The sequence below is a fragment of the Rhipicephalus microplus genome, chromosome X, assembly GCF_043290135.1.
Source record: "Rhipicephalus microplus isolate Deutch F79 chromosome X, USDA_Rmic, whole genome shotgun sequence".
NCBI lineage: Eukaryota > Metazoa > Arthropoda > Arachnida > Ixodida > Ixodidae > Rhipicephalus > Rhipicephalus microplus.
This window is the reverse complement of record NC_134710.1, coordinates 336,085,268-336,113,262: the sequence shown is the minus strand read 5'-3', so window position 1 is coordinate 336,113,262 and position 27,995 is coordinate 336,085,268. Positions and strand designations below refer to the sequence as shown.

General features: G+C 45.1%; 1 protein-coding gene across 12 annotated transcripts in view; it reads right to left on the bottom strand.

The window, feature by feature from the left end:
- LOC142776296 (THAP domain-containing protein 11-like) overlaps positions 1–26,829 on the bottom strand; it is a 45,160-nt gene extending 18,331 nt beyond the window's left edge. For 5 of the 12 annotated variants that reach the window (XR_012887431.1, XR_012887430.1, XR_012887429.1 and 2 more), the window contains exons 1-6: positions 26,519–26,829; positions 25,510–25,657; positions 15,641–15,740; positions 12,108–12,231; positions 7,320–7,459; positions 6,567–6,810 (exon numbers count right to left, since the gene is read on the bottom strand). Coding sequence is in view for 6 of the 12 variants with exons in the window: in XM_075879705.1 (XP_075735820.1) it covers positions 19,307–21,244 (1,938 nt within the window). In the remaining 6 variants the exon portion in view is untranslated. The other 7 variants (XR_012887434.1, XM_075879709.1, XM_075879710.1 and 4 more) reach the window with 7 other exon arrangements.
- Between the last annotated feature and the right edge of the window lie 1,166 nt (positions 26,830–27,995).

Genomic DNA, 27,995 nt, shown 5'->3' with positions numbered 1-27,995 from the left:
CTCCGCACTACAATTATAGGCCATGCACACCAAAGTGGAGTCGCGAATTCTAAAAAAAACATCCAAATTCAACATCTTTTTTTTGCCGTGTACTACACAGGAACCCACACACACATGTCAGAGTGTGTGTGGGCAAGTGCGCGTTTGCTTCGATAGTTGAGATATTTTCCCAACGGCTCAAAGCAAATGGCTTGAAAACATCAAGTGCCAAGCATTTTAATATGGCTGCAGCATGCCATGGCTTGACTTGGTACTACATGCTTCAAACTGAATGAAGCCATACCAAGCCAGCTAGTAGCCAACATGTCTTTCCTGCACTAGTGACTGCAGAAGGAATCAGTGGTCCTGAATGCACACAACCTTATTCTGACCCTTCTATAGGTTAGACTCTGATAACTAAAACCTTATGTTAATTCAAATAAATTTCAAAATTTTTGGTTAGCCCACTACGTGTCGTATGTATGTATATTAGAGCTGCTGCAAGACATACATGCAGTGCATTCATACCTTTTTCCTTGTATATGCCTGAAAATATCTGCTACCGTAGTTTCTTCAAACCTAACATTGCCATTGTTGTACGACTAACAGTTGCCAATAAAGTTGATTGCCTGCCTACAAGGCAGCTAAACTGGTCAATCCATACGCATCAGCAACCGCTGTAGGGAAAGAAATAAAGAAACCATTTGTCCAGGGTGTATTACCTGTCAGACGCTTCTAAAATCACTTTCGCTGCTTTATAGCTATAGAATGTGAAAAGGCGTGTTCAGATTGAGCGAAACGGCCATCTTGGAAAGCGACACCAGCTGGAGGATGAGATTACCATTATAGCTGTGGCATACTGTTACGAGAAAGGCTCAAGGAATAGCTCAAAACAGCAAACGTTCTAACAGAATTCTCTTTTCAATGTGCACGGACTACACTCCATATAAAAACGTGGGTCACTGTCCGCCGTGCGAGTGCCTACAAAACGCAATGTCTTCACGGTGCCCCCTGACAAAGGAACCGAGCCAGGTCCAAAATATTGTGTCTTTACGTGACTTTGGTTGGAGGTAAACTGAAAGTTTTTTCCCAGTTTACTTACCCAACCAGACAGATTTCTGTCTAAATGTTTAGCTGCAAGGCACTCAAATTGGTATGTGGCTACAAGCTGTCACAGAATACAACCCATTTTCTCCCTTTCAATTAAACATACATGCACAAGTTGTATTTAATGAGTGCCAATATGATCACTGGTGCCTAAAGACCTATGACATTGCTGCAGCCCAAAGAAACAAAAAACGTTACAAGGCAAGTTTGTTTATTTATTCATGTACCCTAAAGGCCAAAGGGCATTATTTAGGGGGGTAATAGTATACTTATATAAAAACTAACACGAAGAATAACGTAATAAAAGGTATGAAAAAGTAAATAACAACGTATAAATCAGGCACACAATTGCAGAAAAGTAATTATAAAGACAAAACTACACTAAAAAGGAAGGCGTAACACAAGAACAAGCGAGGTTGAACATTAATATGCTAAACAATGCTGATCATAGTCACGTAAGCGAGTTATACAGCGTGCTAAAAAAAAAAAACGTTATATAAGCACAAGTACATCTGGGTCGGTTATACTAGGTCATTAAAACACCAAGATGAAGCTTTAATTTGTAAGTGAATTCTTCGTGGTTTTTTATACAGACAATATCGTTGGGAAGTTGATTTCAATGATTAACAGCAAGAAGTAATGGTGAATGTAAAAACAGGTTTGTTCGGGCAAATAAAGGTTCTAGTTTGAATTTGTTGTCCAGACGAGCGAATATTCTATGAGCAGGTTTAATAAGTGCAGACAGTTGCGAATGGTTATGGCAGAGATTGTGAAAAAGAGACAGAAGGGAGAACAGTCTGCGTGACTGCAGAGACGGCACCTTTAGGGACTTTTTAATTTCATTTATGCTAGAAGTTCGAGAGTATATCTTTGTTATGAACCGGGCACTTTTGTTTTGAAGAGACTATCTTATTTATGAGGTAAGTCTGGTGAGGGTTCCATATTTGGGAAGCATAGTCAAGCTTAGAGCGGACTAGTGTATTGTAAGCTAAAAGTTTAGTATTAGAATTGGCGAAATGTAAGTTACGTCTGATTAATCTTAGTGTCTTATAAGCGTTGCTAGTGACAGTGTCAATGTGTAGGTTCCATGATAGGTCACTCGTTAAGTGAGCTCCCAAATACTTAAAATTGAATGCATTTTCAACTTGTTTCTCATTCAATGTGTAGTGATTAGTTATTGGTGTTTGTTTTGTAGTAAACGAAAGGACCTTTGTTTTGCTCACGTTGACTTCCACCTGCCAGTCCTGGTACCACTTACCTAATATGTTAAGATCGTTCTGCAAATTATTAGCATCTTCTATATATCACGCAGTCGTCGGCGAATAACCTTACCGTGGAAGTCATTGAAGTAGCTATATCATTAATGTAAATTAGAAACAAAATCGGCCCCAGTACAGATCCTTGAGGCACTCCCGATTTGACGTGCGCTAAAGGGGAGTGTTTGTCATTGACTACAACGGATTGGTACCGGTTAGTTAGAAATTCCGATATCTAATTAAAAACGTGAGTGTTTAAGTTAAGGATGGTAAGCTTTTTATTAGTCTGACGTGAGGGACTTTATCGGATGCTTTTTAAAATCTACAAAAACGGCATCGATCTGGCATCGGTCATGCAAAGCAATATGAATGTCTGTAATTAACTCAAATAAATGTGTCGCAAGATCAACCACGCAGGAAGCCATGTTGGTTGTCAAAAAAGAAATTGTTTTCGCTAAGTAATTCATGGCTGCCGATGATGTGTTCAAGCAGTTTGCTACCGATACTAGTTAGGGAGATTGGCCTGTAGTTAGTTGGGCTAAAACGGCCTCCAGATTTAAATATAGGTATTAAGCGGGCTAGCTTCCAGTCATCGGGTACACAGCCTGTATCGAGGGACTGTTGGAAAACGGCACTTAACAAAGGACATAATTCTAGCTTTACTATCTTGAGCATTTTCGCGCATATCTCGTCAGGACCTGGCGCAGAATTTGCAGAAAGGCGATCAATGGCTGCTGCGATGCCTCGCAAAGTGATAAGGACATCTTGCATGTGGGAAGTTAAAGGAATAACAGGTAGGTTAGGTGGCATTGGACTTTCATCCGTAAACACGGAACTAAAGAAGATACTGAATTCTGTCGCGGCGTCTGCCGTAGGAAGGAGTTTTCCGTCTTTCACTATTGATATTATGGTTTTGGAGTCGTAACTTAGACTCACAACCTTTAAAAATTTTTTACAGTTGCTTTTTAATATGTTTGAAATATGATAGTTTTAAAATTTGTCTTTTGCTGTTTTGATTTCCGTTCTACATATCTGCGCGTGTTCACGATAACGCTTCCAGTCGTCCTCAGATGCAGTCGATTTCGCTCGCGAGTACAATTGTTTCTTTTTGTTAATACAGCGCTGTACGTGAGTCGTACACCATGTGCTTTATGTTGGTGCGGCTATGGTGACTTTGGTAATGTATTTTGCTCTTAGTGAGATAAGTTCATCCCGGATAAGCGTACAGTTTTTGTTTGCATCACGGTCACCAATAGTGTTTAAAAAATCAATAGAAAAAGAAGAGAGTTGGCTTGATATCGCGTCAATATTTGCTCGTGCGTAGTCGAAGACAGTTTTCTTTTTATCACGTGTATATCTCGGAATGTTTCAAATTCACACCGCAAGATTTTGTGATCGCTGATGCCTTCTAACACATTAACATACGTGTTGCTTGGATCAGTAGTGAGCACGAGATCTAAAATCGATTCGCCGCGTGTGGGTACGTAAACCATTTGACTTAAGCTAAACAAAGAAAGTACATCAAGGAAATCCTGACACTCACGTTTTCTTGTGCCACCGAGAGCCACGCATTCCCGCCAATCAATATTGGGATAATTAAAATCACCAGCCAATACAATTGGTCACAGTGGGAATTGGTTCTGTATTGTATTAAGGGACTCGTTTAGGCACTCTGGGAAGTCGTTGTCACAGAACGAGCGCTAAAAATGGGCGCGCCGCCAAATTCTTGCGATAACGCGCGGGAGAGACGCCGGGAGGTCAAAAGAAAAAAAAAAGAAAACAAACATCCAAGGCTCCCCGGGCGCGCGCTCTCCCCTCGGAAGCGTGGCTTCGCCGACGAACCTCCTCACCCCACATCGGCGGCCGAGCAAGCACTCGAAATTTCTAGAAGGGCATCGAAATTTCTAGAAGGAAAGAGGCGTGGTCATGCCGAGTTGAGTCATCCGACGCGGAGGGCATTCGAACCGTCTCGCCTTCTCCCCAGGCTTCGCTGCGTATCACGCCGACGAAATGACGAGAACCTTCTGAAATCTCGCGCGGAAGGTATTTAATCGAGCAGCCGAGACGAGAGATCAGGAGAAGACGGAAGTTAGCGCCAGAGCGCGTAGGGATTCCGCCGTGTAGTCGGCGAAGGTTTTGTCCGTAGGGACAAAGCAGGAGAAGAGGATTTCCACCTGAGGGGTGAAGGCTCGAGCTACAGGCAAGAGCGTGTGTTTACCGCTATCGAGCGAAGACGCGTGGCAACAGCTGCATGTGTGAAGCCGACGTGTTTCCAGCGAAAAAGTTTTAAGCTTGGAGAGTGGCCATTTGAAGACGCGAGGTTTCCTGGAAGAGAAACCTCAGGGGCAGCGGAACGGCAACAACGCGGGACCTTGAGTGAGTGATTCTCGGAAGAGTATCATCCAGACTTTTGTTCCAAGAACTTTGGACTGAATAGGTTTTTTATCTCTTTAGTCTTTAAGTGTCTTGGTTGTTCAATGCATGCGACTGCATTGTGATGCGTATTGTTGTCTGTGTCCATTGTTTCGAGTGTGGCTGATTGTACTGTGTAGTACGTTGTTTGATTGGTAACCTATTGTATGCAACTATTGTGGAGTGTGCACTCTTGTGTATTGTTTTCGATCTGCCATTGTTGAGAATATAATTTTGGTTGTTTATCAACTCTCGGCTCTGACTTGTTCTTTGGGCCACAGCCGGCGTCCGCTGGCGCACCAAAAAGGACCACTTCTAAATTGTCCACGCTTTCGTGGTGCGGTTCGGGGGGCCGATACTTCGGCCCTTGGAATTAGCCCGGCGATCGCCTCCCTAATTAACGGGACCTGTGTGACAGTCGTCTGTTGAATCTGGCGCACGGTAGCAGACTCCGATAGCGCAAGTTACAGGTGGAGAGGGACGGAGTGCAACCCACACAATTTTAAGACACGTGTCAGTTACAATGACACACGCGCCCATATTTTTCCTTGTAGCGATTAACACTCCACCACCACGTGAGGCCGATCTATCTTTCCTAAATATTGTGAAGTTTTTAGACATAGACAGCTCACTATCTGACACATCACCAGACAACTATGTTTCCGTTCCTAGAACGATATCAGCAGAACACGTCTGGAGGAAAGCACATAGATGGTCCTGTTTGTGGAATAGACTTCTGAAGTTGGATACTAAGATTGATAAAGGTCTACTCGAGCTTTGTTGTCTAAGTCAGTGCGTTGTATCACATCTATCAGACTTTGGTAGCGCACGAACTTGATTGTTCAATGAATCAACGCAGTACGTGGTTTTGTTTAGAACAAGCATATCGAATAGCAGTTTATACCTGTCTTGAGGTTTCTTATTTTCTCTTGCGAAATCCCCGAGTTTCTTTCTGATTTGCTGTACCCTGGGCGAAAAATCTTCCTCGATCCATACACGCTGCTCTAGGTGCTTAAGCTTGAAGGCATTTGTGAGGATGTTGGTCTTATCTTTAAAGTTCAAGAACCTTACAATGATAGGACGAGCGCGGTCCTCTTTTCGTTCACCCAACCTGTAGGCACGCTCAATTTCTCCTGCTGGTAAGCCCAGATTCTTGATTACAAATTCTTTGACGAGCACTTCAGTGTCTTTCAATGTTTCTGAAGAGGCTTCGGGAATACCTTTGAGAAACCAAATTATTGCAACGTATACGGTTGTTAAGTTCATCAACAACCATGTTACCTATCTTTGTTTGGATTCTATACTTTGTAACTTATCTTGAGAATCCTTTAGTAGTAGTCCCATATTGTCAATTGATCTATGAAGGTCGACCATGGTATCCGGCCTTTCTTCAAGTTTGGAGAGACGCCGTTTTATTTCAGTGACACTCAATTGAATGCCTTTACTTTCGCTGTCATATTTGTGAAATTTTCCACTTGAAGCCACTAATTCCTTAACTGCTGTGAGGTATGGTCAAACTTATCCGGCCCCGGGTTCGTTTTGATGTCTCCAGAACAAAGTAGCAAGTGTGCAAGGCAAAACAATACTATCGTTAATCAGCCTCTCATGCAGAGCTTACGTGTAGTTATGCCCGCACGAAGCCATATGAGACAAGGCGTCTCGACTTCTTTTCCACGGGTAGAAAAATAGCCTGTTTGAGCACGGTAGGTGCAAAGGTCAACACCCATCACTTATTCAAAGAACGCCACCATTTCACATGCAGTTGGGATTTGCAGCTAGCCAGTCTACAAAAGTGATGCACAAGACACTCACCTAAAAAGTACAAGTGACTTGATTGGGTACAAGCATTCAGCTGCAAATCCTGCTGGTTTTTTCTTCGATGCCATTCTTATGGCATTTGTGGCGCTGCGATGCGTATCAGGCTCCCTTGCGCTGTGGCCGACGTAAGCAGTGTAGCTCGTCTCGCCGGCGGCAAGCGATAGCAGCTGCAATCGACGATGTGTCAGCCGGTTTTCAGTGTACGACCAAGGCAGGCGCAGCGCAGTTCTTCAGTCGACTAAAAAGTACAAGTTGATATGTTTTCCCTAGTTAGGTTCATGAAAACGTCTGATAATTTAAGCTTGTGACATCACAAATCAAACAAAACCCTTTGGTCCCATTGAGTCTTGCTGAAAGTGCCTCATATATGGTTCCTCATTGAAAGACACAATGGGTGCCAAGGGCAGTAAAGTGTAGTTGAGGGTTTTAAAAAAATCACGTATTACAATGAATTTACTAAGTTTAGTGGCATTAGAAACCAACTGCTTGCTCAAGGCAGGTATGACTGGAGATCATTGAGAAAGCTCATCATCCTGCAGCAGACATAAAAGATGGCGATAATGATAACATTGATGACCACATTTAGCTGATTCTCTAAAACAGCTTCACTTCGCATGTTGTGAAACAAAATGCCTGGAGTTTTTACATAAGTGTACAATGTTCATAGCTGTATATACTACAGCTCACCACACCAGTCAGTTTCAAGAAATGCAGAGCTCTACAAAAACATTAGGTTAAACAACTCACACACTGTTGCAAAGTCTCCAGAGCTCTTTGAGGCATCTCGTTCATGCTGCTGCAAACTGTTCCAAATCCAATGCCAACAGCCTAGCCACAGCATACTAGCCTGGCCAGGGGCAAGTCATCTCTCCAGAAGCCAGTGAATACTGCATGAATGAGGCAAATGTATTTTGGGATGTACTATCACAAATTAAGGTGTGGAAACACAAGCTTTCATGCCTTTACTGCATGCTGGCAGCTAGCCACATGTTCTTGGCCAGCAGCGCCCCTTGTGGCTGCCCTGTGGGGAAGTTGTATGGCACTCCCAGAGTGCCTGCACAGGCACAGAGCATACAGGAGGCTATCGCCACACATACCGTAATTAGTCGAATCTAACGCGCACCTTTTTTCCGGTTGAGCGAGTTCATAAATCGCATGCGCGTTAGTATCGAGTACGAACAAAAAAATTACGGCCAATCTATTGCCATCGGCAAATCTAAAATGGCCGCCCCCTACGTGCGTCGTCCATTTCTGCCTATGTGTTTCTCATGTGCGGCACTTCGTACGTGTGCTGAGGAGTTCGTCATCTAGTAGTGCATTAGCATCGACGGCGTGGAATGGCCGACTTCAAAAACTCGAGTGCACCACGATGCCGCTTTTAAAAGAAAAGTCATCGCGTGTGCAGAAACGGACGGAAATCGGGCCGCATCGCGGTCGTTCGGAGTTCCCGAAACGTGCGTGCGGGACCGGCGGAAACAAAAGCAGAAGATTTTCGACAGCAAAGCTTTACGCAAAGACTTCAGTGGACCACAACAGGGTCGGTTTCCGCAAATTAAAGAGCTGCTCGGCGAGTATGTGCTGGCTAACTAACTTTATGAAGAGGAAAGGCTTTTCCCTCCGAAGGGGAACATGCATATGCGAAAAGTTTTGCGGAGGAGTACGATGAAAAGCTTCACAGTTTTCAGAGGTTCGTCCTAAACTTGCGGCGCAACAACGACTACCTGCTTGGGCAAATCGGGAATGCCGATCAGACGCCTCTTAACTTCGACATGCCTGGCACCACAACCGTCGAGAAGAAGGGGGCGAAGCAAGTTCGCGTGCTGACATCGGTCCACGGTAAAACTACAGTGACGGCAATGCTCTGTTACACGTCAGATGGGCACAAGCTTCGCCTGTACCTCAAATTTAAATGGAAGACGCTCCCGAAAGGAGTCGTTTTTCGAGTGGTGTGATCATGCGGGCCAGCGAGAAAAAATGGGTGCGCGTTGCAATCAATGTCTTACTTTTTTTTTTTTTTTGCGGTGGAAATCGGGTGCGCGTTACAATCGAGGGCGCGGTAGAATCGAGTAAATACGGTAGATGGCTTCTGTGGCTGGTGCTCAAATGTTTGCTTGCCGCAGCAGCCACAGAATCTCTTCCGTACTTGTGCCCGTGAAGCACATGATAGCACAAAGAAGTATGAAGTGATTTAGGCAGTTTTTATTTTACTCAACACACAGCTTAATAAAGCCTAAGAATGGATTATCTGTCGTAATCATGTAGCACAGTAATTATGCTATAAATGAAATACAATTAAAGCCGATGCAAAATTTACTTGCTGCCTGTAGGACTTTACCTACAGTTTTCCGATGACGCAGTTCGATACTCTACAATTTGAAAAACAGCAGCGGCCATTCACCTGCCCACTTTGTTGGGTATCTCTGCGCTTGTAATTCTGGGAATGTTATCCAGCCCCGCTCGTAGCCATGGCAGTCGGGATAAAGCACTTTATTGCCAGCTGTCATCGCACAGCACACAATCTTTTATGAGCTGGAAGTGCACCAATAAATCCTCGCATGGTATCTAAAGGTGACAAGTCTGCTGAAACAAGGCCGCTGCTATAAAAGGATTAAAGAAAGGGAATAGGTCAAGGGGTTAGTTTCTTTGCTCGATACAATCAAAGGAAGCCAAGGACGCATGCTACAGTGGGTGACTTGGTTATTTTTGCGTGGCTGTACCAACAAGACTTGTGCTCGTGAGTGCAGGTGGTGTCCACTTCGAGAAGTGAGCTGCAGGTTAGCTTCAGTTTTACGTAGCGCCTGGCAAACTACACACTCGAAACAGTTTTCACAGCAGGGGGCTACATTTAGTATACTTTTAGTAAGTAGTTCATGACACGGAGTCACAACTATTTTCTCTGTAAAAGCATAATACATACATTCCCAACACAAAAAGTGTGGTTGAAGACAACATACACATTAAAATCTGGCAACAGTCTGGTATCCCCGAAAAAAAAACTCTCCCAGCACGGCAGCCTAGCTGCTGTACTCTTCCATCATTAGCTCAAGCTCTCAGTTTTAGTGCTGACCACAGCACCCACAACTCAATGTGGACAAACTACAAGGCACTCGTGAACATACATTCAGTTGAATGTCAAAGAACAACAGGGAGTCGAGTACGTATTGTTTTGCAGTCCTCCACTACAGTGTGGTCCACCATCAGGTTGTTAAGTTCGCACATACAAAATTTTTTAATGGAGAATCCTATTTCCCTGAGCAGATGCTGTTGTAAACATGAAGCCTTACAGGTATTAGTCATGCAGTGAAGTACCACGTCTTGTCATCAAACGCTTTCAAATGGCAGTTGTGTTAAGCAACTCATGCCCTGTCACGTGGAGTCTTCTGAGTAAGAAAACTTCTGAAAATGAGTTTTGGCTGCAAACACAAGACCAGTAGGCAATCTCTGTTTTTGAACGTTTTTTTTTTCTCTTTAACAGCAATAAAAGAATAGCCTGGAAACCATTAGGCACCAGCAATTATGAACCAGTGAAAAAAAAAACAGCAAATTCTAATTGGGTCATCTTGGCTTCTCATGTTAACAAATTTTGTCTCACACAACATGTAGTACGCCCTCTGAAAATTATTTCTTTGAATACTATTGTAATCAGGTTGATAGACTTGTCACAAGTAAAGAGGCATGACGCATGCACCAAATGATGGACCGTTTCGATGGTATGCGGCCATGCCATGCTCGCTCATGCAACTGGTCTGTGAAGGGCTCATGACACGCGACCCGAGCCGTGGCGAGGAACCACAGAAGAAGGGATGGCATTCCCTTTATGGCACTGTTCAAAGCAGGTCAGAGAAGCCAGTATGTCACGAGTGAAGAGAGCAGCGAGGTGCTGGAACCAGAGGTGCAGCACCATAAGTCTATGCCAACCTTGACGGTGACCGGGAAAGGGTACTACAGACTTGCAGCATCCTGGTCACAGTAGGTGCCAAAGCATTTACAATGAGCTACCTTCCCTGGCAGAACGGCCTGTTCCCACAAGATAGTCTTTCAAATGTCATGTGGTCAAATGGGCCATGGAAGCACTTGGTAGTACAAGGATACGAGACGGCAGCTAGGCCTAACTTGCCCGCTTTCGTGCGGGATGTGACGACGACTGGGAGACCAGCATGAAGCGGATCAAGTTGCTGCTGAGCAACGACGACCGCACAGAAGGAGAGAGAATCGACGGTGAGTGCAATGCAGCATGGACGATGAGATATCGACTAAGATGCCCTGTCAACCGTCATATAATTGAAGACATTATATTTCGGACACAAACTAGAGACCAATGTGCCTGGACTACTGTGGCAGTTAGGAAGTGTAGTTAACTAAAGTTGTAGACATTAGGGCACAAATTCTTTGTATGAATTTGATTTTTGAGTATAGTTGCACTTGCATGCATTTTTTTAATGAATTTTTTGTGAGGTCTAGAAGATATGTTTGTTGCGTCACCTCAGACTCCCATCTCTCTCTCAATCTCGTTCACTGCAAACAAGATAATGTGAGAGCGCTTGAGAATACGTGGCAATGCTTTGCACGTTGCATGTAGGAACGCAAAAAGCCCAGCATTGTAACATGTTCGGCCAAAGCCTGCTAGGGTGCCTCGATGCGCGCCCCCGCTCAGGGTGCTGCCACCTTTTGTACTGCTCCCTCTCCCATTGTAGTGCCAGCAGTGTCTTCACCAAGCGGTAGAGCTCGCGTGCCGGCTTTCTTTGACATGTTTAGTCTGGATGTTGAGTTCCTCAGGACTACAACCATTCGCGTTAAGTTAGGGGCCACTACGCGTCAGAACAAAACATGTATGCAGCGGGAGTGATAATGGCGGCCACCGCAAATGTCTTCACTCTGAGCGAAGGAGCGGGTATCGAGGCACTCTAACACCAGCGACCAAACAGCCCTGAACCAATCCCCCCTAGACTGGATACCCGCCACATGAGAAAAAAACCAGCTGCCACACCCTTTCTCTTCTTCTTTTTCGATTAGTGTCAGTCGCAGGCATCACTTGTGGCGGACGATGGAACAGCTCGATATTTTGCATAGCCTCCGAAACGGTCCTGTATAGTTGCAGATCTCGAATAACTCTCGACTTATGCGCCCGTATGGGGCCACAGTTACTAAACACTGTGATGATAGTGTCGGTCACAAGCGCCACCGCGCAGTGCTTGCACAAACCTGAAGGCAAGCCGACTCCGCTGGGAGCACGAGCCATTCGTCAGGCATCTTATTGAATGAGGCAATGCCTGAACACACAAAAACAGCAGCTACATTGATCAGAGGGAGAATAGATTTTATATGTCGAGATATTCAACTTTGTTTTTACTGGTCCTGCTTTGAAAGCTAGCGCCATGGTTTTAGTTGTGTATTCGGAAGAAAACATTAGGAAGAGATCGTCGGTGCTGTGTGTTCGTGGAACAATGCCTCCTCCTTAAAAGACTTTTCGCTTCGCAAAAGAGCGCTTCGAAAAGGGTCTTTGGGCACTCTTGGTATCAGTGAAGGTGCACTTACAGGATCTCTCGACGGGTCAAGCGTTTTTCATGACTCCTTCTTCGGAGGTCTTCTCTTGGCCAAGGCTAAAAGCAGCACTGCGTCCCCGAGGATGCGAGTTCTTTGTCACATTCTATTTGCACACCTGCGAAAGAGTTGTAACGTTTTAACTACAGCCGCATATTTCGACATGTCATTTGTCGTAGCACGCTGGATAAGTAAAAAAAAGTATCGAAGACACTTGAGCCCTGTCTTTAAGAGTAGAACGCTATTACATTACTGGGTCTTGTTCGCATCACTTTTGCAAGTGCTATACTGGCTTTGCTTCTCGGAAGACATCTCACACGTGCCGCAAGAAAAGGAATATTTGTGCGCACAACATTGACCATTTCAAACTATCCTGGAACGCCTACTGCAGATATTAGCGCAAAGTGCCCGCTACCATATAATTATTCATTTTACACCACAACCAACACTTTACATCTTGACACTAGACTGCGCCGAAACGACGCCACTCTGCTTTGACGTTTATGGCCGAGAGTGGCTTACACGGAGTCATTCTTCTTTCGAAATGGAATGGCCGATAATCCTTTTTGAGACAACTGTGATAGCGAGTTACACGTTCTGTGACGGTCCCCACTACAATACACAGAAATTGTCTCTCGCAGCCGCTCTAGCTCGCATAGATCAAAGACCAGCTATGGCAAAAACAATCCTGGAATGTCGACCTGAGAGGTCATTGCAGGTGAAGGCGATAAAGGTGGTGTTCAACTTCCTCAAGGCAACAGACTTGCACTGGCGATTATAAATTTACTGAGCTATGGTTACTGTGATGAGTGACTGTGTGTGTGCTCTCCCTATTTTTAGAACTCCCTCACCTTTTTTCCTTGTGTAGGGTATATGAACAGGCGATATACCCGCTGCACCCTTTGTTAATGCCACTGCTGCTGATGATTCATTTAGCAAACCACCTTGCAATGGGTGGGCCTTTCAAATACACCAACTGACTGTGTCATTCAAGTGCCTTGACGCCTGATGCAATTCTACGCTTCTGCCACGTAATAATAATAATAATAACAATAATTGCTAAAGTTTATTATCACAAAACCATGATATGATTATGAGAAATGCTGAAGTGGAGGCCTCTGGAAATTGCGACCACTTTGGGTCCTTTAGAGTGCACCTAAATCTCAACACATAGGCACCAAGCATTTCCACTTCCATCGAAACTGAGGCTGCAGCGGCCGGGATTCGATGCCAAGACCTGCGGGTCAGCAGCCGAGTGCCTTGGCCACTGTACCACCACGATGTAATACATACATTAAGGAGAGTCTTAGAACTACAACACATGAGTACAATAGGTTTTTATTTATTTATTTTTTTTTCATTTAAGAAACAGTTTCAAGCACTGGCCTGGCTCTTGCTAGAACATCTGCTTGCTACACTGAGTAGCTGAATTTGATTCACCCTCAAGCCAAATATTTGAATATACACTCAAACCTCAATATAACCTGGATATAATGAAATATCGATTATAACAAACTAAATAAAGAATTGTCTAGCAATATATATAGTGCTTGGATTATGCCTTTATAACAAATTTTCGGATAAAACTATAATTTTTGTGTAAGATCCTAGTTTGTTATAATGAGGTTTGAGAGTATCACAGCTTTTTGCTCAAGACAATGCTAACTTTGTGGTCACAACCAACGACACCAACACAAATGGCGATGCAGGAATTTCCACGAAACGAGCTCTTTAATGCTGTCGCATTCCAACTTTCAAGAGCCCTTGCCCTATCGAGAAACTAGAGGGACAAAGAAGCTTGGCAAGCGCATGCCTCAAGTGCATGACTTTTTTTTTTCTATTGCATCGCTCAGCATGAAACAATACTAGGTGACAAATTATAAACACGAGGCCCATCGAAAGTGGTGTGCCATAAGGCTGAATACTTGGAAAGATTTTGTTCCCCCTCTCCATTAATGATTATCCTCTATCCTTAACCCATACGCAAGCCGCTCTGTATGCACATTACACTGTTTTACTTATACCAAGCAACCCTTTTCAGGAAGCCCAATTCCTTGCCAATAATGAACAGCAAGAAACTATCAGTGTTTCAACAAAACAATTCATTACTAAATACAAAAAAAAAGAAGCATGGTGCTTTCACCTCCAACCAAATAGTAACACCTAAAACATGTGGTCTTTTCATCGGGAAAACTCCCATTGAGAGAGCAAACACCTTCGCGTGATGACATTAGATTATTCATCACATGGGGCATCAGACATAGACAATTTGTGTAGAAAACTAAGCTTTGATGCTTTAGAATATTTAAGGCTAGAAATTATTCTAGCACAACATAGGGTACTTAACATTTTATACTTTACCATCTTCCATTCTCACCTAACTTTTGCATCCCATCATGGGGCCACACGTTTGCCTCATATAGTTAGGTCGTTGCCACTTTGCAAAAAGGAGCTTCACAAACCACTGCATCAGCACGCCAAGGATGCATCATCACCTGAACTTTTCAAAAACCTCAACATAATGCCTTTTAATATGGTCAGGCAATTCAAAAGCGCAACATTGGTACACGAAATAATGAATATTAACGTAACCTTCTACTCACCAATTTTACTGAAACCCAGGAGTCGCACTCTGAAGGCATAACAACAAAATCTTATCCTGCCGATGGTGCACAATATCTATGGCCGTCGAAGAATACCCTTTGTTTGTGCGGAGATTTGTGACGGAACTCCTACCCTAATTAAATGTCTACCAAATAGGATGCAATCGCTCAGGAACATCTTTCCACAGGGGAGTTAGCTGTCGGCACATTAATGTAGTTAAAATATGTTTACACTTAACATTATTTGTTGTTTTTTTCTTACATGAGTGTATTTTACTGTTTGATTTGTGATAAACTATTTTTGTAAAGATTATACTTACTAATTAAACCACAACATGCCTTGTCCGTAACAGACCCTTTACTAGTCATATCGGCTACAAATCTGAATGTTTTCGCAGAAGTCTTTTGTAAATAATTTCACTGAAAATAAAGCATTCTTCTTCCCTTCCGACAGTTTCCTTCCTCCATGCCAGGAACTGGGCTGACATTAAGCTGCTTAGCAATGCAACATTTCAGATACTGCAGGCAACAAAGGCTGCCATGTCTTCGTATCCAGGCAACTATAAAACGTGACGTGAAATGACACGTCACCTCGATAACCCTGATAAAAAGGCCAATCGTCAATGGCTAATTGCCTAAAAGCAGGTTCAAAAAAGCATCGATGATAGAAAAACTGTGCATGTTCAAGGGCAGCATTTTTGTATAACTGCATTTATGTACAGTCGCAGGTGCAGTATATTCTTTTTTTTTTTTGGCAGTCATACCTGCAACACTAATTTGTGAGGCAATAACACAAGCTTCGCTTCAATGAACACAGTGCATGAAGAATACAAAAACACAACAGCGTGAAACCCAATAACCTATTCCTGGGTGAAGTGTAACTACAAAGTGCTAACAGATTTTGAACTGACAGGGTGAGCATACCTTTTGACAGTGCTCGTGTGTCCAGCATCTCGTCAGTTTGGGAAGCGATGTCACGAGACTTCTTCCAGTAGTTGTGGTCGTGAGTGACACACCTTCGAAGCTACAATATGAAAACCAAGACCACTATAAGCAGGTCTGCTCGAAGTGACCGAGAATCATTTCTACGCATCTCGCAAGTAGTAGTCAGATGAGTGAGGGACATGCCAGCACACTAGTACAAGAGCAGTGCCAATTTTTAGAATGGCACCAATGCTGCTGCCTCACTGCATAAAAGAAGGCAATCATCCCTATTGGGAGAGAACAAGCTTACGAAATAGCTTGCCTTTGCATTTATGTGAGCAGTATGAAAGAAGCTTGTAAATGAATACACAGTTCACAAAGAATCTTATGATGTGTCAATGGTTTGTTTTGGACACATATCGTGGCTATAGTGTACAAGATGCAACAAATGTGCTACAAGCAACTGCAAGTTTCTAACTAAGGTTTTGTTTCTGCACAGTAATACAACCCCTGTCTAGATGTAATACAGCAAGACTGCAGTATACACACTGAGAATATGGCAACGCTAATGTGCACAAACAGAAAGACAAAAAAAAAAGGTATGCAATGTACTGGCTTACAGTATGTTAAACACAAGCAAACGAATTGAATGGATAATTAGAACAAGGAAAGCACAAAGAATGTTAAGTGCTGCCTATAACTGTAGTATACTAATTGCGATGCCAGTTGAGGGGAATTTTAGTTGATGGAAAATCACCATTTTCATAGGCGGGATCTGAACATTCATATTTTTAATAAAGCATAATTTGTCAGAGAGGGGGGGATGCAATCACAAATATTCAGGGCTAAACACTGAATGTGCCGTCGTTTCGACCACCTTGAATTCATGCCATATCGACAGAACTAAACCATTGGCATCATAGCCAATGGTTTAGCCCTTAGCTTTCATAATCTGAGCAACACACTGCAGTTATCCTGAGCAGTCGTGCACACTAATCTTTATGCTAAATGTTTTAATTTGACATTCCAAAATGAGAGCACAGCACAAGTTTCTACAGAAAATCGGACAACAAAGCACTTTGTGCTCTGGCCTTCCATAAATTGCCAACTTGCACACCTTGCCCTGATGTCACTTAAGCTCTCATGCTGCATGTACAGCCTCCTCTACGTAGGCTGTACCTGTTCTCAAAGAAGTCCATCTTTTTGCTGTTTTTCACAATGCTTGCAATAATTCACCATTATTATACTTATGTCTACTGCCTGCCCCCAGGTATCGTTAGTCTGAGAGTGCTCTTTGCAAGAGGGACTAACATTAAAACTGTTCAATACTTCTTGTATATACAGGCTTTCACCATACACTGGCAAATTGGTCAATGATGTTTGGGCTGCATCCTTACAACACCAAAGCAGGCTAACTACAGCAATGAATAAGTCAGGCTTAGGTTATTGCAAGCACTATGTAAAAGCAACAGCTGGCTAAAACATCGAGAATTGAAGAAAATTAGCTGGACTGTGGGGATAAAGGAAGCGCGGCGCCAGTTATGTGGAGATAGGTTTGCTGGAAAAACTCACCCTACGAAGCGACCCGGCTCCACGCAAACCTGGCTCTATGCACTACCACCGTGCATAGAGCTGGTTTTGTCAACTCTGCAGCACGGCACAGAAATGGCATTCACGGCAGTTCGCCAACAGGCAATGGTTTATTGATTGATTTGTGGGGTTTAACGTCCCAAAACCACCATATGATTATGAGAGATGCCGTAGTGGAGGGCTCCGGAAATTTTGACCACCTGGGGTTCTTTAACGTGCACCCAAATCTGAGCACATGGGCCTCGACATTTCCGCCTCCATCGGAAATGCAGCCGCCGAAGCCGGGATTCGAACCCGCGACCTGCGGGTCAGCAGCCGAGTACCTTAGCCACTAGACCACCGCGGCGGGGCGAGCAATGGTTTATTAACCAAAGATACAGCACAGTGTGACAATCACGGAATGGCCAGCCATCAGGGTAACTGTGCTAGAGCGATCAAGTACACCTGCTTGCGGCACTACGCTTACCACACAAAGCAGAAACTACCCAAGCGGGAACGATAAGTCGCACGCAAAGGCAGAGCATGACTTCTTCATTGAGGCCATTAGAGCATTTCTCCTGCGGCAACCAAGCGCCAGACAGCAACGAGCTCCAAGTGAAAAAAGAGCTGTCACTGGCGACCAATGAGGATGGGCGTGCACGGCGGCATGTCATAGCATGCCGTGTGCTAGCCCCACACGGCTTGGGCTAGCAGAGAACAAGGCCACAAGGTCAAAGGCGATTCCCGCATCTACCAGGCCCAGCCTTATCTTACTACGTGTGGTGAAGCCAGTGCTTGTCTTTACTTCAGCCTTTGAAGCATATGGAGATCAGTCACAGTTCAACTGCTTTTCTGCTAGGTTAACTCTCGGCAAATTAGAAAAGAACACCAGGCCTGCACAGCAGAACCTAAAAACTTTTTAAACAGCAACAGCCTTTATTCAAGCTTGTAACCTCCCTCGGGACCACTTGTACAGTAATTCCTACACAATAAAATCATCACGATTTCATTGAAACGGGGAAGCACTCGCTATGCCATCATTCGTTACTCTGCGGAGAAGCGCGATGCCCGTTACACGTCTGTAAGGCATTACGTGCCCTTTGTCGATGCTGTGGCTTCCATGTGCATTTTGTTTACGCTGCGTACCAAATTTAAGAACACCACCGTTAAGCATTTTCTGCTCCCTCGAAATTGTGGCCGCCACAACTCATAATGCGTCATTTTGGACTAAACTGAGGTATAACCACGGGCTCAGTACCAATATACAAATCTACCATGCCTTGTCTTCCACCCCAATTTTAGTGCCATTTGCTTAAACCAAAAATTACTGACAGAAACAGTACCCACCCAGCAGTTATCAACATTACCCTGTAAAATTCAAAAAAAGTTCCAGACTAGGAACAGTTAAAGCATTTACTCACTTTGATTTCTTGCAGTTAAGGTGAATAATGTTGAAGAACAATGGAGTTATTTAACTTATAACAATATTACAATGTTTAATTAGTAACGGAGTTGGCGAACTACTATCTACAAATGAAAACGTCATCTAGCTAATAAAAAGTGCCACATCACAAGCTATTCTTACATTTCGCCTGTAAAAATGTATACATAAAAAGCGCAGCATATATCAAGCACCGACATTACCAGGTTCAAGGTTCAAGTAGACGCAATGGGGTTAAAGGCAAACTCAGGTGATTTTTCTACCATGTCAGGATAATGGTGCTTTTAAGTTTCTGAGACACTTTTGTGACTCGCCCGATAAGCGAAATACTCAACCAATTCAGAAATTTATTAGCAAAGAACTACAATACCGAAATCAAGAACCAAACCAAGTATGCTTTTATGCTTGACGTAATTACTTTGGCAGAACCTCCGTGGTTGCGCATAACACCGCCAGAGGGCACTACTTGTCCAGGTCATCCAAGTTTGTGCCTGCAGCAATCGGCTAAAATGCTTATGCTGTTATGATGAATATATGGTGAATCGTGTGTGACCCATAACCCATCACCACTTGCCACCAATCGCACGCCCACAAACACAGAAAAGATGGATGGAAAAACTTTATTTCGTCAGAAAGCAACTGAGGATGATTCCGTGTTAGATGGCCATCAACCCAAGGTTGGCGGCGACCTGTGTGGCCCACTCCACGACCCTTAACTGGACGACTGGGTCTGAGCTGGTCAACACGGCCTCCCAGTGCTCAAGAGAGGGATCACGCATAATATCCACCGGCGGCGGCACTATGCTACATTCCCAAAGTATGTGATCATATGTTGCCACAGCCTGACACCATTTGCATTGCGGCTTAATCTCCTCCGGGTACATTTTGTTCAACACGTAAGGGTTGGGAAAAGATCGCGTCTGCAGTTTTCTCCAGACGCATTCCTGCGCCTTAGTCAACCGCTTGTGCGGGGGCGGATAAAACCTCCGCTCTAGTTTATAATGATTCGTTATGTCATGAAAAGACACCAGCCCATCTCTCGCGGACCTCCCCGGAACTGGCGGCTCACCTACCCGGCTGACGAAACCTCGAGCATTCAGGTGAGCCGCCTCGTTCCCAGGGTTCCCAGAGTGTGCTGGTACCCAGACAATTTCTATTTCTCTCGTTTCTCGTCCCGTGGCCCTATGCAGAAATCGTGCAGCGGTCGCCGATATTCTGCCCCTCGCCAGATTTCGGATGGCTGTCTTTGAATCACTGAAAATCAAATCTGACTGCGAATTAGTTATAGCTAGCGCTATTGCCGCTTCCTCTGCAGTTTCCGAGGGACGGGTTTTGACCGATCCAGAAGTGATCAAGCGCCCCCGCCTGTCCACCACCACAATCACAAAAGCGTCTTTGTCCTTATATTCCGCAACATCTGTATAGACTGCCGCTTTGTACTCGCCGTACTCAACGTGTAAAGCTCTGGCTCTTGCCTGCCTGCGCTGCGCATGGTGAATCGGATGCATATTTTTGGGCAAAGGTTTTATGTACAGGGCCTTATGTAACTCTCGCCGCACCTGAATTTTAGTGTCCCCAGTGGGAGCCTCTGCTCCAATGCCAATCCTTTCCAATATAATCCTGCCCGCTTTGGTTGTCGAAAGCCTAGCGTGCTGCATCACCAGATGCACCTCCCATAATTCATCCAGGGTGTTGTGTACCCCTAGTTTTAACAGCCTTTCTGTAGGCGCGTTGTTAGGCAACCCAAGCGCTGCCTTGTAAGCTTGCCGGATCATAGCCTCGACCTTACTTTTTTCTGCGGCATCCAACTTCATATAAGGTGTCGCGTAAGTAATCCTGCTGAGCACAAACGCCTGTACCAGCTTACAGAGTTCTTTTTCTTTAACCCCGCTTTTACGGTTAGCGATTCTTCTGATTAGCCTGACAGTAGCATTGACCGTGGTCTTAAGTTTTTCAAGGGCCACCCTATTCTTCCGGTTAGTTTGCAGATATAGGCCAAGAATTCTAATCGTTTGAGCTTCAGCTACCGGCCTACCCCCTACCTTTACCTCTAACGGCGGTGGCGGAATATAGTGTCTTGCATGTAGCCCTCTGGGTTTGTCCCGAACCACAAAGAGCTCGGACTTTGGCCGAGAGCATGAAAGTCCCGCCTCCCCTGCCAACTCTTCGACAATATTAACTGCCTGTTGCAGTGTTTCTTCCAGATGCGCGTCACTACCCCTGGTTACCCATAGAGTAATATCATCTGCATAAAATGTGTGTTTGAGTCCCGGTATCTCCTCCAGCCTCGGCGGTATTTTAATTAAGGCGATGTTAAACAGGAACGGTGACAAAACTGAACCCTGCGGCGTCCCTTTGCCTCCCAACGCGAATGAGTCCGATTTGATATCTCCTATTGAAATTTCTGCGGTTCGGCCCTCCAAGAATGATCTGATGTAGCGAAATGTCCTGACCCCTGGGCCAATTTCCGATAGGTTATTCAATATTGCCTCATGCGAAACATTGTCGAAAGCTTTATTCAGGTCAAGCCCCAATACAGCTTTGGTGCCCGTGCCATGCCCGGGATTGACTACATCATGTTTTAACTGTATCATGACATCCTGACAAACACAGAAAAGAAAATCGCACGCTAAACCAAGGAAGCGTTGGCCAAACTCGCACAATCCATGACATACAAGCAGATTCTGCAGTGGCACATCAGTTCCGTCACATTCGCTTTGCAAAAACCAATGTCACGCACACAAAATGTTCCAATTCATTCTGACAAGCAAGGCAAGCTAAGAAATTCATTTGAAAAGAATCTGTGAAACTCTCAAGCCTTTAATTTGGCATGAATGGCTCAAACGTGCAAGTTAATGTGCCCAGTGCATTTCATTGAAATCCATTGACCTAGAAATATTTCCGGAGTTGGCCTTTATTGCATCTCATCAGCTATTACTAATTGATTTCTATGACAAGCGATGATAACAGGCATCACTTCCAGGGCACAAGCTCCACTAAAGCAAACTTTTTGAAACCAGTCATGGGCCCGTTACCAGTAAATACTAACAGTGTTACAGTTACAGAAGCTAAAAAGTAACTGCTACTTGAAGCCTGGATGGTTCGAGCACCCAGGGTGAGGAGACATCAGCAAGCGATGGAGGGAGTCAGTGTGAGATTCCGGCAGTGAGTAAAGCCTGTCCTATAGAGGCAGCGCGCTAGTGGCCAATGGTGATGACGGCGAAGAAGTTTCTCGGTAGAAGCGCGGACAGTTGAAGTTTAAGTGTGGACAAGTTTTGAAAAGCTCTTTTGGAAGAGAAACCTCAGACGCAGTGGGATGACAATCAGCGCTAGACTTTGTGCGAGTATTTCTTGGCAGAGAAGCATTCCCGCTTAATTTCAAGAACTTAGGACTGAATTTGACGAACATTCTAATCTATAAGTGTTCTTGGATAGTTCATGCAAGAGATCGCATTGCAGTGCGGGTTGTGATTTGTGCTCGTTGCTTTGAATGTATTGGAGTACCTTACGAGTTGTGTTTGATGTTAATAGACATGCACACTTGATGCCAAGTGTGCATGTCTGTGTGTGGTTTGTACTGCTTTATCTGAGAATATAGCTTGTTTTGTTATCAGCTTTCGGCTCTGACTCAATCTTAGGACCACGACCGGAATTTGCTCAAAAACCAAAGGGACCAACACTAAATTGTCTGTGCTTTCGTGGTGCATTTCGGGAAGTCGTTACTTCAGCTCTTGGAATCAGCCTAGCGATTGCCTCCCTATTAAAGGGACAAGTGACACCATAACACAACATATTGCTGCTGTTGGTACAGGGTTGGCATAAACAAAGAGGCATTTAGATTATGTGCCCTTCATGCCCCAGGGGCTATAATGTACTGCACTCTATAGTGTGCTAACATTGTACACTAATTACGCTATACTCATCCAAAACTTATCTTGCCATTTGAAGAAAGGCTACGCAGGCGAGGTTTCCACACATTGCTCCACAAGTAGTACGACAGCTTGTGGCTGATTTCGGTTTTGCTTGTTCACAGCTTTACAGCTTTTGAAAAAACACGTACTCAAACCTCATTGTAACAAAGTTGCATGTTACACGGAATTAGGTTCGTTACATCTGAAAATTCATTACACAGGTTTATTGCTAACACTATATCTAATGCAAGACAATTTTTCATTTACTTTATTGTAACCAGTATTTTGCGATATCTGGGTTCGTTACATCAAGGTTTGAGTGTACTTGAGAATGCGAATGGGAGGAACATTTCAATAGTTTAACATACATTTTAATGCCGTATTGTTCACTTACAAAGTGAACAATAACTGTTTTTTTATATACGACTTCCCCCATCTGTCCGAGTCACCAAATAAATAAAGCAGTATTTATTTCAGCAGAATAAATGAGCATAACATCAGTAAACTTAAGTGCTATTTTTTTGCCATGGTAGCAGGCATGCACTTCTGTTTTGTAGCTTCCATAAAGCTGTCAAGAAAAGTTGTCACCGAGAACAGTGTGCTCATATTGCGCCAGCGGTCATAACTAAAGAACTGTTGGTGCGAGCAACGTCTGCGCTCTTTGCCGTGTGTCAAGGGTCGCTGAGGTATCTTGGTAGCGATCTGCGTGCAGAGTTTCGGTAGAAGGTTCTGAGGAAGCTCGTGCTTTTGCGACACTGCCGTTGTCAGGATGATGCTTGAGCTACTGATTCTCACAGTTCTGCATGCTGTAGAGCCTTCCGAGACAAAAGCAATGTCAGACATGAACTGCACTGGCTGTTCTTTGAAAAGAGCGGCCTCAGCTTCTAGGAGATGGTGCTTCGCATGAGCACACCCAGCCAATGACTGCGGGGAACGTGGCTTCTGACTCTCGGTCAAACCTGGAATGGCGGTTTTTCCTACAACTCCAATTAGTTCTGAGGACACTAGCATTACAGAGCAGGCCAGTGCCTCCATGCTCTCTTGTGCGGGCCAGCCTGGAGGTCGTGTAGTCAGCTGCAGTGAAGGGAGAGCGGTCACGGAGTCTGTCCGAGATGTTATGAGTCATACAGATGCAGGGTCCAAGGTTGGAAGTGGTGAGCCTGGTCTCTCAGCTTAGCAGGTACCAGGACAGGTTGTGAAACTGCCTGCAAGCAAACAATTTAACCAGTTCCATGCCTTAACGATCAGACACAATGGTTGTAAGCACGTGTGTGTGAAAGTAGGTTTATGAGTATTTCTAGCATCATAATCACCATCAGTCCATTTTTCTTATTTCTAATTCCCCCTGCCCCCTTCTTGGGTCACGTTACCTGCCTTCAACTACGACGATGGCCCACAATAGGCACCCGGAAACGCAGTTTACGAGATCCGATGGTAAACCCGCATCACACAGCCTAGCGAATAGGCGCTGCAAAGGCAAACTTGCCACTGCACATTTTTTTTTTTTTTTTTAGGTGCGAGCAGAAGGGTCATTGGTGATTACGGAAGCACCCAGGAAGCCTGCTTTGAAAACGCGCCATAAAGGGCACTGACATTTCAGCATGTCCATGTGTTAAGCGAAAGTTTTTTCTTGGTATCCTTGTTTATACCCTGGTGACCGGTTGGTACCAACAAGTATCACCAATGCTGAGGCGGCCCAAAGAGCTCCGCCGCGCTCCGCCGCGCCCTCTATTCCAGCTTCGGGTGCCTAGAGACAATAATCGCAAGCCATGCGACGGCGTCGATGCAAGAATGATGCCATTGCAGGGTACCAAAAGTGGCGCAGGTCCCTGCCCACGCCACACCGATCTGTTCTGCGCTCAGTAAGTGTGCGAGTCAGGGCCGCGCAATAGTGCTATTGAATGAATCCCGCCTGGTTGTCGCTCGTACTGTAGCTCGTAAGCTTTCTCACCTCAGCATTCGCCATCGGAGAGAACGTCCGGTTGCCAGCCTGGTAGGCGTCAAGCGCACCGGAACTCGTCGACGGCATGCAGTGCCCGTCGGAAACACGGACAGCTTCGGCACTTGCCAGTGCATTCCTAACGATCTGAGAATGTGCAGACGAGTGTCACACAGTGATACTTTCAATTAATATGGGACAAGTTAGGAAACACGAATACCTCTTGTCGCCGACGCTTCTCGAACGCTGGTCGGGGCTTCCCGCTGGCGGGTTTGCGGTGACTGAATATAGTAGGCACCACGCCAGGCTTCAACATTCTTTTCATTTTGACCGGCAATTGGTCGAAAATAGAACGGTCGTGCACGAAGTCGTCGTCCTGGAAGTGCGCTGAGCAAAGCACCGAACGACTCGACGGCTCCCACTTCTCTCGCCGCACTGCGATAACCCACAACTTACGGAGCTTTGCACTCTTCGGAAAAGCGTGAAAGCTGATCCCGGCCGTGGTATACGTGTTCTGGCAGCCTACAGCCACGCATGTTGATGGCATCGTACGCATAACAATATAACACGCGTTCTAACCATTCTAACCTCGCAGCTCGTACGCTGACCAGAACAAACGAGGCGGATGAGATATACGTCATTTCCGGCTCTGTACGATTTGCCTGGGTTCGTCACTAGAGCTCCGGCACTCCGCATTAGAGCCAATAGACCGATCCCACCAGCCGATCAGCGCATGCGCCAGTTTTCCGGAGTTGCCCCGCCGCCATCTTAGTTGTAGTCAATCGGTCAACCAGACTACAGCGACTACGCAGTGGCCGCCGCTTTTTCAGTACTGCGCCGGAGCTTCGCGGACGTCTCTTCGATTTCACCAGCAAGAAAAAGTCGTCATGTGAGTATTTTCAATACCTACATTGTCTGTTAATGGGAGCAGGCGGCGCGAATTTCGGTCATAAGTGCCTGCTACTCCTTCGTTTCGGCGGGACTTAGGACAGCCACCCGCTCAAATTACCTGTGTCCTTATGAGTGGTCGCCTCCTTTCCACCTTTTGCGGTCTCAGCGGGAAGATTGTGGGCACTCTGTTCATGTAAGTCTTTTTTCCTCCTTCGAAGTGGGCACCACATACTCGGTGTCCCGTGGTAGGCGTAAACTTGGAGAACCTGAGCACAAAAAGTTCCAGCATTATTTCATATGACACTGAACATCACCTACTGCGTTTTCAGGTTCCTTTTAAATGTCCAGTCTGCATGCTACCACTGCAAGACAACAGTATCACTTTCTCTTGATTAACGTACAAAAAGTTCCATATCAGTCAAGGGCAAATGACAAATGTAATTTTAATTTTCAGCCTCACTCGACAACGCCACACACAGGTAAATTATACAGCTGTTTGTGCCACTCATCTGCATAGGTGCAGCGAAATCGGCCGCGTGCATGCACCAGATAACTATTTTACGGAAAGGACGAGATTACAGAGGCACCGTTTGCATCGAGGGTGATCCGCGAAAGCTAATCGCCGTTTGGCACAACGAGTTCTGGGTAAGTTGTTGCAAGCGTGCCGTGAAGTACGTTACGTCGTTTCTAAAAAGTAAGGTCTCGATGTACGGTAGAGCTATTAGGAGAGCCTCGTCAATGAGCTTGCCTTCCCCTTATGCCTGCATGCTTGCCACTTGCGTTGTAAAAAAAAAAAAAAAAAAAAACGCAAGCCGCGTACGCGGTGCTGCACTTGCGCAACATGGAAAACTAAAAGACCTCAGCACTACAACTCGTAATAATAATAATATTAGTACGCAGCGGTAACAAAAAACGCTAGAATAAGGAAGATGCGCTAAAAAATGACCGGCATGCACAACCGCGAACCGCGGCTGAGCTATCCGGTAAGAGTATACGCAGGCAGAGTGAGCAAAGATCATATTCTTTGGTATGCTAAGCTTCATGATTAAACATTCACATAAAAAAAACCACCGCAATACGCTTATTTAGTTTCAAAGCGGCACTATACATTTAATAAGATGTCTTACCTGCCGCCCCGTCCAGCCCTGTTGATACGCTGAATCCACGTCTCCCGAAGCTTTTGCTCTTTAGGAAAGACGTAGAAACCCAAGCCTTTATCCCTTGTGCTGTTGTTGTAGCATCCAGGAACACAGCACGTAAATCCTCCCATCGTAAGACGGCTCCACACGACCGAAAAATCTATCGAAAAGGGAACGCTCAGGCACTTCGGCTGGCTGGTGCGCCCGGACGACTACAAGTACCGGCATGCACCGCGGCTGCCGCGGCAGCGGTGGCGTCGCGAAACTGGCCTGTGGGATCGGTCTATTCTGCCTGTAGGTCAAATATAATTTCAGTTTCTGCGGATCCACAATTTGTCTTAAGTGTAGTCAGGACCAACGCCTCCTCTAGAAAGATGCCTGAGGAATGGCTCGCGCTCTTAACGGAGTTGGCCTGCCTTCAGTTTTAAACAAGCGCTGCGTAGTGGCGCTCGCGACCGACACTATCATCACGGCAGCCCTTCCTCCGTGACGGCAGCGGACGGTCCCAGCTAAGTGTTTTTCATTTGCGGCCCATATAGCGCGTCAGTCAGGAGTTGTTCGAGACCTGCAATTGTACACCACTGTTTCAGAGGCTATGCAAAGTGTTGCGTTGTTGCACCGTCTGCCACAGGTGACGCTAGCGACCGCGAACATTCTAGAATGAAGGAGGAAAAAGGTGTGGCAGCTGTTTTTCTTCTCACACGGCAGACATCTAAATAGAGGAGGCGTTGTCAGTACCTGCCACTGCGCTCGAAAACATCGTCGCAAGGACCAATTCGTCAGACAATAAATAGTTTTATTGCATAAGTGTTTCGGGAGTCGCACACCGTTTCAAGTATCTAAGTTTTTCTCACTAAGGCAAAATTTTGGGAAAAGAAGGCTGCATGTACTTCCGGGTTTGTCGCATTCACGCGTTGGCTTTTAAGAAAGGAGGTGTTTTTAGCAGAGTATATTCCCTCCTTTCAGGGCTAATGCAAGGCCGACGTCACAGCTTCGGCACTGCGTGAGCGCGAGAACAGAACGACGACACAGAGACCAGAAGGACAATTTTGGGGATAGCATGAACAGTATAACTTTATTCTGAGTTCCGAAGCACAGTGACTCTCTAAATAGCGATCAAACAGCGCTCCTTCGCGGGACTACAGTGACAAGAAACGAAACCGTACATGCGCAAACCCAGCCAGGTTTCATGCAAAAATTGTAACTGCCGGGTAACATGTGGCCTTTGCGATCGGGTCGCCCAAGTAACTTCCGGAGCATATCGCAAAGGCTACGTTTTAGTTCCTTTAGCTCTCGCATGTTCCATGGATGAATGGATGGATGGATGGATGAATAGATGTGGCTGTACCCAACGTTTATATATCTATAAACGTTGGCTGTACCCTTTAGATTGGGCGGCGGCTATCGCCACCTAGCCGTAATACTTAGTGATCTAACCATTAAATTTATCTTGTTTTTCCTTAAA